At 39.6% G+C, this 15,356-nt stretch overlaps 1 protein-coding gene across 2 annotated transcripts in view; it reads right to left on the reverse strand.

Annotated features, from left to right (window-relative positions):
* Window positions 1–13,905, reverse strand: part of exoc3 (exocyst complex component 3) — a 28,663-nt gene extending 14,758 nt beyond the window's left edge. Inside the window, exons 1-5 of one of the 2 annotated variants that reach the window (XM_048611428.1) lie at window positions 13,606–13,905; window positions 10,622–10,669; window positions 8,523–8,680; window positions 6,738–6,957; window positions 395–1,076 (exon numbers count right to left, since the gene is read on the reverse strand). In XM_048611428.1, coding sequence (XP_048467385.1) covers window positions 395–1,076; window positions 6,738–6,957; window positions 8,523–8,680; window positions 10,622–10,669; window positions 13,606–13,885 — 1,388 coding nt within the window. In that variant the 5' untranslated portion in view covers window positions 13,886–13,905. The remainder of the gene's footprint in view (window positions 1–394; window positions 1,077–6,737; window positions 6,958–8,522; window positions 8,681–10,621; window positions 10,670–13,605) is intronic. The other variant, XM_048611437.1, reaches the window with a different exon arrangement.
* Between the last annotated feature and the right edge of the window lie 1,451 nt (window positions 13,906–15,356).

Consider the following 15,356-nt stretch of genomic DNA (forward strand, 5'->3'; position numbering starts at 1 on the left):
AAAAAAAAAAAATCGCCTGTCACAGAAGCATTTTCCTTGTGCTCTCTTTTTTCAGTTTATCAATAACGTTAATTCATCCATTCTCTCCACAAATGCTGGCTAGAAGTATTTCCAGTGTTTCTTGCTGATATGTCAAAAAAAATCTTCAGTAAACAACCCAGATCAACCTGTAATGTAAATGTTTTGCTGAATGCACCCACATACATATTCCTGGTTCCACAATAACTTGCCTCTAATTTTTCTTTCCTTCTCCCACCAATTAGAAAATGTTTGTTTCTTCCAATTCCCTGATGACAGATCAAAATGGGAGCTTAACAGGTAGGAAAAATCATGTGAGAAAAATTGCACACTCACACCCCATATGGTATCACACACCAACATGTTCAACTCTTACCTGTGATATGTATTTAGAACCCATGTCAGAAGGGAAACAATTTCATTGGCCTCCAAATCCTCAGAGGCTAGTTCCTCTACACGCGCTATTAGTCCCTGGTGATACAAATTCTGAAGTTTTTTAAAGATGTTGTAATGAGGTGGAAAACACTGCACCATCAAGCTCTTCATGACTAGCAAATCCTCAAGAACATACTTTCGCAAGAGCTCCAGATGACGCACAAGCCACATTTTGTCTTGCTCCCGTGTATCAGACTGACTGGCTTCAATCCGATTGGCAACAGTCTGTTCCAGCACAGCAAACAACTTGTCTTTCCACCGTTTTGGTCTCCCAGGTGGTATGAATCCTGTCTGTTTCTGACGGTCAAGCATCCGCTTATCAATTTTTTCCTCTCTCTCAATTATTCGAATCACTGAAACGAGCTGGGCTGGGTCACTGCGCACTGTGACTGAAGCCCTTTGCACCAGCATCCAGATCTGCTTGCCCATTTGTTCGGAGAGGTTCTGCACCTCAGTAAAGTAAGCCTGGATGAGTTTCATATCATGTGTGTTCTTGCTGTCCATGCGGTACTGCTCATACATGAGGTCATCACGGGAACACTCCAGATCCATCAGTTTTCGGTGTGCTGCAAGTAGTTCTCCTCGTTCTATCAGTTCACAGGCTTCTTGCACAATCTCTGGAACTATAAAACCAGAGAAGTAGAATGTTAACTGATGTACAGTCACTGTCCCAAAAGTAATACTGCAAAACAGTATACAAATAGTGAAATAATCTCTTCACTAAATATCATTTCAAATAAAGTTGTGTTTTACAAATTCTTTACAAAGATAGTGACAAGAGAGGTTAGAGGAAATGTCTTTACAAAGAATATTAAGGTGTAGCCCATTGCATCTATTTTCTGAAGCCAGCAAAAACATGATGATCCAAACAGCTTCTTCCTGTAGGCTTATATACAGGTAAAGAAAAACATGTTCAACAACACAATTTGAACCCTCACGTAGTATCTATTCCCAGTGGAAGCAAACCTTCTTGCTTACAAACAACCTGCACATTATTTCATGAGTCTAGGAATTTTCCCCAAGGCTTCTGACTCATTGTGCCAGTATGCAAATGAAGGGGATAGAAATTGTTCTGGTATAGAGAAAATTGATTCACAATTCTTTAAAAAGAGAAGTAATCTTCTCCACTGGGCTATACCAATGTATGTATTAAATACAAAGGATTTAGTTTTTTCCACAAAAAAAACAGCCAAATCCAATGTTTCTACAGTCAATTCTTTGCAGATATAAATTTGTTTTGAAAGATGAACACAGAGCTCAGGTTTTGAATACAGCTTGTTGCAACGTCACAAATTTAAACTACTTAAATCCATTGTTAAACTATCTAATCCCTTGTCTCAGAGTATATTAGTGTAGTGGGGATGGGCTTAAACTTGTAAGGCAGACTGGTGGGTTGACTAATGGACCTGGTTTTGTAAGTACCAGTGAGGGCAAAAGAGAAGATGGGAAATGGAGAAAAGGAAGTGAGGGAAGACTTGAGTGTTGACAGTGGACAAAGAAATGGTCACCTTCCACTGGGCAAAACTCTATGTATGTAAATACACAGATGATAGTGAACAAAATTAGGCAACAGGAGGCAGAAATTGCTCAACGGGAATATTACAGAATAGCATTGACAGAAATGTGGGTCAAGCTAGAACTGGGCTAGATACTTAACATTCCATAAGATTTTTAGTAGAAACAGGGTGTGTAAAAAGGGAGGTGTTGCAGTCTTGGTCAAAGGTGATACCATTGCCCTTGAATGGGATGTAGTTCCTGAATTAGAATCTATATGGTTAGAGGTGAGAAACGGGAAGGAAGCAGTGACATTGTTGAGTATTTATTACAGTTCTCCAATAGTGGGGAGAAAGTAGAACACAGCATTTGTAGGCAGATTACAGAAACCTGCAGGGCAAGTAGGACAGTGATTTCAATTATCCTAGGGCAGACTGGGAAAAGGTACAGTGTGGGCACAGAGGGGAGAAATTCCTGCAATGTGTGCAGGAAAATTTTCTGGAACAGTACATTTCCTGTCATACTAGGGAGGAAGCTGTGCTGGGTCTGGTCCTAGGAAATGAGGCAGGCTAAATGGAAAACATCGGAGTGGGAGAGCATTTGGAGAATCGCAATCATAATGTACGGTTCAATATTAAGTTGGAAAAGGATAAAAATCAGTCAAGAATTCAAATCCCAGGCTGGAAAAGGACAGATTTTAGGGGTCTAAAAGTTAAACTGAAGTAGGTGGATTGAGAATGTATTTTGATGGATAAAAAAGCGGATGAAAAATGGGAGACTTTCAAAAGAGAGATGAACAGGGTGCAAGCTAGGTACATATGAGAAATAAAAACAGAGTATCCAAAGCTGAATTACCCTGGATGACTAAAGATATTTATGAGAAAGTAAGGAACCGAAAGGAGCTATATGATGCATACCGAAATAATAATAGCAATAAAAATCAGCAAGAGTATCTGAAATGACGGAAACAGGCTATGGCTGGAACAAAGGAGGCTAAGAGGAAGTGTGAGGAATGGATAGCAAGTTGTGCTTAAACAAATTGTAAAATGTTCTTCAAACATATTAACAGGGAAAGATTAATGAAGGACAGATCGGAGCCCATAATGGACAAGCAGGATAAGCTGCTCACTGAAGCAAAGGGTATGGCAGAGGTACTAAATGAGTACTTTGCTTCTGTATTTAGCAAATTAGAAAATGGTGACTATGGTCCAGTTGAAAATATAACTTGTTGAGCAACTGAGCAGTATAGCGTAAAGAAGAGATACTGAAAAGACTGGCAGCGCTTCAGGTAGACAAGTCGCCCGGCCTCGATGGGAATGCATACTAGAGTGTCAAGAGAGGTAAGGGAGCAAATCACAGAGCCATTGACAGTAATTTTCCAGGCCTCTCTGAACACAAGATTAGTCCCAGGGGAGTGGAGGATTGCAAATGTGCAAATAAGAATGCAGCAAAGGACAATTCAGGAAACTGTAGACCTGTCAGCTTGAAATCAATAGTGGGAAAACTAATGGAGGCCATAATACGGGTTAAACTAAATATACGCTTAGAAAAAAAATTAATTCTAGACCATCAACATGGCTTTGTCAAGGGCAGATCATGGCTGAGAAATTTAACTGAATTCTTAGACAAGGTGACGCAGGCAATGGAAGAGGGCAGTGCTGTGGATGTTGTATACTTGGACTTTCAGAAAGCATTTGATAAGTTGACACATGGCAGGTTAGTTAGCAGGTTATAAATGTTTGGGATTGATGGTTCCTTGCCAACAAAAGTTAAAAATTGTGGTTGGTTGGCTCGCCGAGCTGGTTTGTTGTTCCGCAGACGTTTCATTACCCTGCTGGGTAACATCATCAGTGCAGCCTCCGATGAAGCTCCGGTGTATTTTCCCGCCTGGTTTTTAAACTCTGGAGTCTGTTGAGCTGGATTGCCTCATTTCTGGTTTTCCTTCATAGTCGAGTGTATATGGGGTCGAGTTCTATGTGCTTATTGATGGCTTTCGTCGTGGAGTACCAGGCTTCTAGAAATTCCTGTGCCTGTCTCTGCTGAGCTACAAATCTACTCCAAAACCTTAGAAATTAAAAATTAGCTAAAAGCTAGGCAGAGGGTAGGTATAGATGGATATTTCTCAGACTGGAGGCAAGTTGAAAGTGCTGTCCCCCAGGGATAAGTGTTGGGACGCTTGTTTTTTCTAATTTACATAAACAGTTTGGAGATGGGTGTTGAGGACAAAACTTATAATTTTGCAGATGAGAAAATCTCCACTGTTTGAAGCCATATCCAAAATGTAAAAAGCTGATTTTGTTTAGAGATCATTTTGTAGTACAGAGGAACCTCGGGGTTCAGGTACATAATTCTTTGAAGTCCGTGTCACATATAGACAGGGTGGTTAGAAGGCATTTGGCATGCTTACCTTCATTGCTCAGTCCTTTGTGTAAGAGAGTTGGGAAGTCACATTGAGGTTGTACGGGACATTGGTGACACCTCTTCTGGAATACTGTGTCCAGTTCTGGTAGCCCAGTTATAGGGAGGATATTATTAAGCTGGAGAGGGTTCTGAAGAGATTCACCAGGATATTGCCGGGTATGGAAGGCTTGAGTTATAACTAAAGGCAGGATAGGCTGGGACTTTTTTCACTGCATCATAGGAGGTTGAGAGGCGACCTGATACGAGTTTATAAAACAATGAGGGGTACATATAGAGTTAATGGTAGTTGTCTTTCCCCAAGGATGGGGGTTTCATGGGTATGGGGCACATTTCTAAGGTGACAGGAGAGAAATTTTAAAAAGAGAGGGGCAATTTTTTTTTTTAACACAGAGGGTGGTTTGCTTGTGGCTGAAGGAGCGATGGGTACGATTACAATGTTTAAAAGACTTTTGGATAAGTACACAAATTGGAAAAGTTTGGAGGGATATGGTCCAGGAGCAGGCAGGTGGGGCTAGTTTAGTTTGGGATTATGAGTCTATTTCCGAGCTCTATGACACTATCTCAGCCTCCGAACAGTGCTGCAGGAGATACTTAGGGTGGTGACCTTTGCTTAACTTTAACCTCAAAAGTGGGGATGTTAATATTGAAAAGTGCCTTTGGCAACTCCTCGTATTAAAGCAGTCTGCACTTGCAAGCAGAAAGATCTAGACAATATTCACCTTAGGTTTAAGTAACGAATAGCATTCATGCAGCACAAGTGCCAGACACTAGCCATTGCAAACAAGAGTGAATCTCTCAATTTTCCCATGACATTCAACAAGCATTACAACTGCTGAATCCCTCACTAACAGCATTTGGACAGATATCCCTGAGTAGAAACTTAATTGGACCAGCAAAGTAACCAGCAAATTAGTTACAAGAACAGGTCAGAGACTGCTAATTCTGTTGCATGCAAGTTAACCTTCCGAGACTCTTGCTTTTTGCTCCAGAGCATAGTGTCAATCCCTATCACTACCTCACCTACCCGGCAACTCCCACTTTTAAATAAACAGAAGAGCCTCAAACCTGTCAGATAAATGCAAAGGCTGAGACTCCTACACTCTTGTCCCAGCTGCAGCCACGCCTTTCTTTTGTCAACTAATGGCCAAACAGAAGGTCCTAGTATAAGGGGTGAGATCACTTCCCAGAATAAAATGGCCAGGTAAACCTTCCTGTCCTTGATAAATTTGTAGTTTGGCTTCCACCTCAATTTCTGAATTGAAGATTCCAGTTGAAAACACTCACTCAGACATGTATGCCCTGGATCACAGTGGCATCCAGGAGCTCCCATATATTGCAGCTGTGACGTATCACATTGTAGTTAAAATGGCAATTTAATGGCTATCTTGTGGGAACTCAAAAATATGCTTTTCTTGCATTCCAAAAGAACCATCCAAATCCTAAAAGCAATTCAAAATATCCTCATTAATGATCCTACCCCAAATGTTAAAAGGTAATAAATTAATTACATTGGTAAATCATGAGTTAGGCTGGAGCGCTGTGTCCAATTCTGACCAGTGCACTTTAAGACAACATTCCTTGCAGTAGTACATAATGGTACTGAAATAAGGGACTAGTTACATGAAGTGCAGTTTGTTCTCCTTAGAGCAGAGTTTAACGGAAATTTAGTAAGTGTTCAAAATCACCATCAATTTTGATAGTGAAAATAAAGGGAAACTATTTTCATTGGTGAGACAGGTGGTCACAGAGATTCAAGATTTAAGATAACTGGCAAAAAAAATACCCAGGTGGGAGGGAGGAAAACTATATTTCTTCTAGTGAATTATGATTAATTTTAATGCAATGCTTGGAAGGTTGGTATATGTAGATTCAATAGAAACTTGGGATCTGGATATCTTTTTGAAAAGGCAAAGCAAAATGTTTCAAGGCCATAAGAAAGTGCAATTAACTGGCAGCTCTTTTAAAGAGCTAGCACACTATGTTGAGTCGGCTGGCTCCATTTTCTGTTGTATGATTCTATAATGCAGCATCACATGCAGATACTTTCCCTTCTCATTTAAGATATCGTTGTCTCTTCAATTTAACACTGGCATTATATCTGGAAATTATTCTCAATCTAGAATGGCAAGTAATTATTTTTCACAGAATGAATTACATTTGCTCATTGGTGGCCATCACAGCACGTTTAGATGTTGTGCTTTGTCATTACTAGTCAATCGTCCGAGCATCATAGACAAGAATTCAACACCAAGTGCACTCTAACTGAAACTGGGTTACATTGAAGAGACTAATTTCACCAAGATTTTCCTCAGTTTAAATTCTCATTCAGGGATTGTCACATACCAAAAACACAAAAAAGTTAAAATTACCTGAAAAAATATTTTTGAGGTTTTCCACAGCAGCTGCCAGTTGGCTATGCTGAACCACAGCATCTTTCACATCCTTCAAGTTCTCTATTGTATTAATGCTCTGTCTCCAGTCCTTGCTGACATCTGCCAAGGAATGCTGGATGTCTTTAACATCATTCAAGGCATTGTGAAGCTGGCTTAGCCCTGTCCGCACTCCATCCAACTGGGACTGGATGGCTGCCTGAAAGACAATTCAAAAGCAATGTTTGTAAAAATGGGAGAAATGCACATCCGGAGGTTCCGGACAGAAATGCTGACAGCTTGAAGCACTGCTCAGGCCATGTCATTTGCTGACCAATGAAGTTTTATCATTATCGTTATGGAAGGTTCATTGAATTTGTTTCAAACTATAGACAGATACATGATGTTTTTTTCTCCCTTATGTAAGTTTTAGTCTACGAACATTCTCCCATTCAGTTTGAAGATTTAAAATGAGGATGATTCCTGTCTGCAGTAACTGTCCTTGCTTGTGTGAAGGATAAATGTCAAAATGGACAGGCTCAACTGAATGGCCAGGTCCATGTTATAACGTTGATATATCTTTTGTAGGCAGGATTTGGATCACAGGACATTAAATATCAACGGTCCAGGGGTGCGAAGGCATGGCAGATTCCTCAAAATAAAAATCAGTTTAGTACACTTCAAATTGGTTATATTTAGAATTTGAGACAGCTAAAAGTAGTATCAAAAGGTAATGTTTTCAGAATTCTTGAATGGACTTTAATGTAACCTGGCAAAAGCAGATACCTGAAAAATTACACCTTTCAGTACAACAATTTAAATAAATTACTCTTAATAGTAAATCTGAACTTGTTCATTTAAAATATATTTTAAATTTGTAAGAAACTCTGATAGGACATAGACTTTAATTTACAAGTTAGCATATGGAATTAGTTTAGTAATAGAGATTAAAAATACAACTGAAACCTTTCACAGGTTGAGAAAACTGAGTACTTTATAATAGCTATTTTCCTTTAAGATATATTTATATTCAAGATATTCCATTTTTATTTACTTCTAGCGACGATCATACAGAGTCAGTATGACTCAGAACCATTATAACACAGAAGGCCATTTCACCCATGCCAGCTCGCTGTAGCATAACAGTCAGTCCCATTTCCACACTTCATCCCCAGAGCCCTGCAAATTTGTTTTCCTCAAGTTCCTATCCAATTTCCTTTCTAAACTTACTGATAGGCTTTGCTGGCAAAACCCTCATAGGCTGCAAGCTTCAGGTCATTAGCATATCCTGCATAAAAGTTCTTCCTCTCATCCTGCTGCATTTTTTACCCAAAGCCTTAAAACTGTGCCTCTTGTTGTTGTGTAATCAACGAATTGGAATTTAAGTTGATTAATGGGAAGTTAATGTTATCCATTATAAATGATTGGGTCCACTTTAATTTAATTTGTCAAACTACAATGACAGCGCCTCCTGCAGTGGAGTCATTGCACTGCAGTGATTGGAAAATGTACTTACATGACAAGCTTACACAGGTAGCTTCAAATATGGAACAATAAAAGATTGAGACAGTGAATGACGTTTAAATGTGAAGTGAATTATTTCTATGCAACCATTCCCCACTTTGCACTTGAATTCTTGTCTTCCAATGTGCAAAACAGGAGGATGACTTGACAGGTAGTCAAGTTATTGCTTATATGACATGAAGAGAACATATCAGGAAGTGCCTCCTTCGCAATGTGCAGGTCAAAAGAAAGAACAGTATTCTGCCCTTCTAGCATACTAACCTTCAGCCTGGCTTCCACAGAGGCCTTCTTCCGAGCCTCCCGTCTGCGATACTGCTCCACCTTATCAAGCTGATCAGGTCGCTGCAGCATCCCAGCCACTCGCTGTGCAGCTGTCCACACAGCTTCCCGGTCAGTTTCTTCCATATTCAAAATGTTTACTGTAAATCGTAAAAAATAATATGTGAACGCTTGTGCAAGTTAACATTTAAATACTCCCTCCCCTCCCAATTTAATAAAAAAGTATTGAATTTCTGGCATTAGGACACATTTTAAATGTTTTGTTTAAATTTATATTTTGTCCAATCTACCATGTTTAGTTATTTAGATAAGTTACTCTCCATTTGTACAGGCAGACAATGGAGGCAGTTTAGTAATCTTGTGGGATTTTATTAAAAAAATTGAAAGAACCACGGATGCCAGAAACAAAAACAGAAATTGCTGGAAAATTTTATTCTATTGCCTTTAATCTTTTAATTATTGACATTGTACACTGTTCCTAACTGAATATTGCTACTGATGATCGACCAGAAACTTAGTCTGTCACTTGGATACAGGTTCCAATAGACAAGCCATGTCTGACAGTTTGATGAATCTTAGCTGGGGCTTTAGCTAAGTCCAGTGGTAATTCCGTAGATTCTAGGATTTGGTGAAGGCAATCTGTAACCAAGCTGTCTGAAATCAGGTTATTATAATTATCATTATGATAAAAAAGAAGTGCCTTCAGAGTTTTGGAAAGCTATTTGATTTCCTAACCTGAATTGGAGCTCATGATGATGATTTATGCATGTATTTAGACACTTGCTAAACAATCTGATTGTACATCACTTCAATGTCAGTTTGCAGCCAAAAACAAAAGCAGTTGCAGAAATTCTTCCAGGTTTTTCAACCTTTCTAACCATCCACAAGTTGAATACAGGCTTCAAGATGGCTTCATCTACACATCGTATTAAGCAGAGGATGTCTTCACAGACAGCAAAGGATTTTAAAAACTATATATATTTAGACCTAGCTGCTCCACTTTCACAAAAGGCTTATGGAACCTCACCACTTCCAGTCAAGTAATGGCCTCTGCTGGATGGTTTAGCAGATTATAAAAGGAAGAAAAGTCTTGCTTCCAAATTTAGAAGAAATATATTCTCATACAGTAAAATAGCAAATTAAGAACTATTCTTGAAGGGATTTGTATACCATAAGTAGCTGCATCTACCAATCCTATGCAGATAAAATGTTTTACTTTCTTGTATTTGATGTCGCAGTATATTATTCATTGTCTGTGGTTAGCTGGATGGCTGGTGTACAATGCAGCGTGATGCTAACAGTGTGCGTTCAGTTGCTCCACTCACTGAGGTTACCGTGAAAGACTGTCCTTCTCAACCACTCCCCTGCCCTGAAGTGTGCTGACCCTCTGGATAAAGCAACCAGCAACTCTCTCTCTGAGAGAGGAGCTATATGATCCAGTAGAACTATGGTGTCTTTATGTTTACCTATAATATTCAGTATCTAATCGTATGATAAGTCACGAAAGATCATTTTGTGTGATGGAATCCATTATAATCATACAGCAATGAAACAGACCCTTTGGCCCAACTCATCCAAGTTTCCCAAACTAAACAAACTAGTTCCATTTGCCCACGTTTTGCCCATATTCCTCTAAATCTTTCCTATTCATGTAGCTGTCCAGATGTCTTCTGTACGGGATAGAAAAATTCTTTTAAACCAATACTTTCAATCTTCAGTACACTTTGTGATGTACCCCAAACCATAAATTGCTCCCTGCGCTATCACAATCACCAATTTATCCAAGTATTATATTTATTCAATGTTCTCTCCAAACACAAATAACACATATTTGCACGATCAGAGCATTTTCCTTTAGATCAGGGCAAAAATTTCATATGATGACTTAACCAAGAAAATATTGTGACAACAGTCTGCAATAATTTAAAAAATATATAACTTTAAGATGATGCTTCCTTTCATAAATCTAAGTAATTCCTGGGTACCACTCTAAAAGTAATTAATACGTTTTCTTTTAAACAAGGAACCCTGCATTGGAGTAGGTCAACCAAAGTGAAAGATATTTAGAATGTCTTACTTACTCCACTTTCTGTTAACTAAAGAGTGAAATCTGATGGCAGAGATCCAACCTGCATAATGAAAAAAAGTGTGAATTGTTTGATGTAGACTGGAGGAGTCCCCATTTATAGCTGTGGCTTGTCATCTGTTACTGTTAAAGTAATTGTTCTTCCCCTAAGCTTTGAATGTGTCATGCTGCACTCTTGCTCCTCCTTGCATCCTCACTGTGTTCAAATCAAGACATAGCATGCCATCTCCTCTTCAAAGTCATGCTTTACCAACACTTTAAAACTGTGGAACTTAGTATCTTCCTTCCTGAAATCTCTTATCTTTTAAAACCCATGCCCAAAATCAATAAATCACTGGTTCTTGATTTACCATTTTATCTCCAGCTTTCATAATCTTGATGCTGCACTGCATCACAGACTTTAAGCCTGTCAACAAGATCAAGTAACGTGGCTCAATTGTACCCAAATGAAAGAATATTATATGATCAGCGGATGCATAACCTTCTTTTACCACTTTTGCATTTTGTACATTGGGCAAGAAAAAAAAGCAGCCAACTCAGGGCATTGGAGTAAGATGCTATAAACTATTTTAGCCTGATGTGTTGTATTCCAAAAAACCAGTCGGTGAAGAACAGAACCATCTTAACGCAAAGATAAACCTTTTAATTTAACAACAGTTTTAGTTTGTCTAGCTCCTCTGCTAGGAATTCCATCCTTATACTTTATTTCCAAAGTCGATGGAGACTGATTTAGCTCAGTCATTACCAAGGTCATCATTTGGCCAAGCACTATCCACTCAATGTTTCCAAACTGATAGGTAAAATGGGAAGCCAAAGCTCTTAGGAGTTTACCCTGGCCTAGCAGATAGATGAATTTGACATCTTTGGTAGTTGGGCCATTCAGATAAAGCTAGGCAGTGATTGGATTGAATTGATTTCCAGAGATCAATTTACTGCAGAAAGGAAGCATACAAAGGAACTCTGAGGGGACAGTGTCTGTTCAAAGCAGATTTGGGACCATTCCACAAACAGACGTACCTTACAGGACAATGGGAATTGGAAAGAAGCCTGGGCCAGATGCCCCACTGATTGGCATAACCAGGGAGTGATAACGGAGAAACCAGTCTTCCACCCACAGCTTAACAGTGTTCAAACAATAGCATATCTTGAATCTTACTTATGCTGAATAAAATATAACCAAAGTATAATTACTTTGAATCATTTTGGAACTCGGGACAGGAGGTTAAATGACTCCCAGAATCTAGATTTTCTAGCACGCACATGACTGATCTTCATTCATCTTTTACACTAGGATTAGTTTAACTGAAATGAGTGTTCAGACTAGGTGGCTGCAGAGTGAGAAAGAAACAATATTGCTTTCAAGTTTGACTTGAAGCTGCTGAACAGTATAGAACATATAAGGGACAATGGTGAAGTCAGATTAACAGAGCCAGAATTACACTTGCTGATAGAGTAGGGATGTTGTGCAAGACAGTAAAGTGGCTGGCAGAAATAAACTACAACTGTTAAAAAAAAAAAAAAAAAAAAAATCGCAATTTTACTGAGAAAAAAAAACCTATCTGTAGCAGGAATCAAGTTTGTATTATGAAACATGAAATACTCCCTAAAACAAATACCATTACTGATTTAAAAAAACGTTTCTGATTGCAAATACATTCTACAACAAAACTGCATTCACAATTTTGCTGCAAATAAATTGTACTTAAATCAGAGATAGTAGGAACTGCAGATGCTGCAGAATCCGAGACAACAAGGTGCAGGGCTGGATGAACACAGCAGGCCAAGCAGCATCATAGGAGCTTAAAACTGGGGGAAAAAAATCTTCTCAGTGTCCAAATAAAGGACTTGATTTCGTAATGAGAAGTTATAATAAAGCTACAAAACCAAATACTTCTCTGAAAATCATAAATAATTAGGCATTTATGAAACTAAACTGATGCAAAATGTATATTGACATTGGTAACAGGTATAGTACTACAAATAATCATTCTATCAAATTGTCTAATCATGAACAAAAAGTAATGTTCTATTTTGTTGGTAATTGTGACAAAACAGTGGTCATTCCCCACTACATTACCCCATATGACTTGGTGTGATCAGAATGGAAGAATGGAAATGGAATTCTGCAGGGATACCAAGTGCCAGCTTGTCTCTGTGATAGCATTCACCCTTCTGAAGGTCAGAAGACTGAAGCTTCAACCGTAGCACAGGACTCAGTGCAAAAACTAACCTGACACGTCAATGCAGTACTAAGGGAGTGAATTACCATAACCCCACTTTTCTGCTAGGGTGTTAAACCAGAGCTCAGTTCACCTGTTTAAGCTGCTGTCAAATCAACATGTCTTCACTTTGATTGCACAGTATTTCTTGAGATACTTGAACATAGTGCACTACAACAGGAAACTTTAGCTACCTGACCAAGACCAAAGGATAGTAAGTGCTGGATTGAAATTTTGACATAACCCTTTAACTGACACTTCACAATAACAGTTCTTTAGGCTATCATAAACTTTTGACAATTGCCTTATGTAAAAGTAACCTTCTAATATTTCACCACTCCCCCAGTTCTAGGACAATAATAAATAACAACACAGCTGAACAATAACACGATAGCGTGGGGTAGCAATGGCACAGAGATCGGGACAGGGAAGGGAGCCAGTCCCAGGTCTTGAAGTTGTAATACCATTAGTGTCAGACTTTGGGGGTTCGCAATGATTGCCATTTACCAGGCCCTGAGACTGCAATAACACGCATAGTTGGACCTGAGGATTTTAATAACAGCTTGCTAGACTGAGAACACCAGACAAGCACAGACTCCTATAGACCCGCACTAACATTTACCCAGAGCCAGCGACTGCAATGTCACCAGACCGCACTCTCAATTTGAAACGAAATGCGCTCCGAACCGCAAATGTCACTGACTGCCCGACCCTGGGAACGGAATTTTACCACACCCGGGCTCGCTTGACTGTTTCTTGCCTTTTGACGCCTCTCTGCACTCCAAGCGGCAGGAACAGGCCCCAGGCCCGGGCCTAGCACCACCTTCACTGCTCTGGATCCTCCTAACCCTGCCTGGGGGACAGCGGCCTCTCGCAGCGCCAGAGGGACGGCGGGAAGACAATAACGAAATCGAACACAATGGACATTCAAACCGTGTCCCGCGACGGCACGAAACTCCAACCGGCCAGGCTAGAATCCGCGCCGCCCGACGGGTACTGTAGTCCGCCTGTCCCACTGGGGAAACTACATAACCCAGCATGCACCACGGCGGAGCAAGTACATTTCCGGCCAGCTGGGGAACGGGTTGGAGTTTGTACTTTGAGTGACAGCAGTCCCCATTCTTATCTGCATTAGATCATCCAAGAAATCAATGAGATATGTCTAGAGCAGTCTGAAGCTGTCGTAGCAAACAGAATTTATTTAAATCAAAGTCTATATACGCAGCAAAGAGAGTCTATCTTAAAAATAATCTCTACAAACTACAACAAACAGAATCTATGGCCGAAATTATAGCAAAATATAGTAATAGGTACTGGGAGTTACATAACATCTAGGATCTGGAGTAGGCCATTCAAACCCACAAGCTTGTGGCGATATCAAAAAGATCACGGCTGATCTCATTTCCTTGCCTCTACTTTCCTGCTTGTTTCCCATAGCCCTTGACTTCTTTGTTGATCAAAACCTTAGCTAACTCAACCTTGAATGACTTCAAAGATCCAGCCTTTGCTTCTGTCTGTGGAAGACAATTCAAGGCTAACCACTTGCTGAGAGAAGTGTACAAAAGCAAGGTGGTTATGTTGATAGAACATGAGATTGTCCTAAGCTGGAGTTGCTGAGCCCAGCTAGTCTGGGCACCACATTTTGGTGAGGATGTGAAGGCAAAGGAGAGAGTTCAGAAAAAAACCATTAGAATGGTTCTCAAGATGAGAAACTTAAGTTATGAAGGACCATTTCTGTTGAAGAGTAGAAGGCTGAACAGAGATTTAATAGATGCACTGAGCAATCCAACCAAAATAGATAGGAAGAAACTTCCCATTTGTGAAGAGATAGAGAACATAATGACGTAGTTTTACAGTAATTAGTAAAAGAAACAAAAGCAATGAGATTTTTTTCACATGATGAGTGGTTCTGGTGTAAGGTGTGCTAACTGAGATTGTAACAAAGGCAGATTTAGTTGAAGCATTCACAGGAGAATTAGACTATTATCTGAAAAGGAAGAATATACAGGGTTTCAGACAGAAGACCAGGAAATGGCACTAAGTGAATATCCCATTCGGAGACCTGGCAGAGGCATGATGGGTCAAACTGCCCTATAATTTGTCAAATTATGTGAAGAAATACTTGCATTCGAACAGCACCTTTCATTATCTCAGGACATTCCAAAGCACTTTTTAGCCATTGAAATATTTTAAACAATTGTCACTCTAATAATATAGGGAATTGCAGTAACCAATTGTTCACAGGACAAACCCACAAGGATAATTTGATAATGACCACATAATTCATTGTTGCTATGGGAATAAATACAGCCCTGGGCACTGGGGAGAAATGCCACTGCTTTTCATCAAATTGTCACACAGGGTGTTTTCACATTGATCTGAATGCACTTGAGAGCACACAGTGAGAGGAAGTCTTGCCTTAGTGTCTCAGTTAAAAGGCAGCACCTTCAACTGTGCAGCACTAACGCAGTACTGCAATTGGAGTTTCAGCCCAGAATTTATTCTCCACTT

The sequence above is a fragment of the Rhincodon typus genome, chromosome 2 (assembly GCF_021869965.1).
Source record: "Rhincodon typus isolate 14 chromosome 2, sRhiTyp1.1, whole genome shotgun sequence".
NCBI lineage: Eukaryota > Metazoa > Chordata > Chondrichthyes > Orectolobiformes > Rhincodontidae > Rhincodon > Rhincodon typus.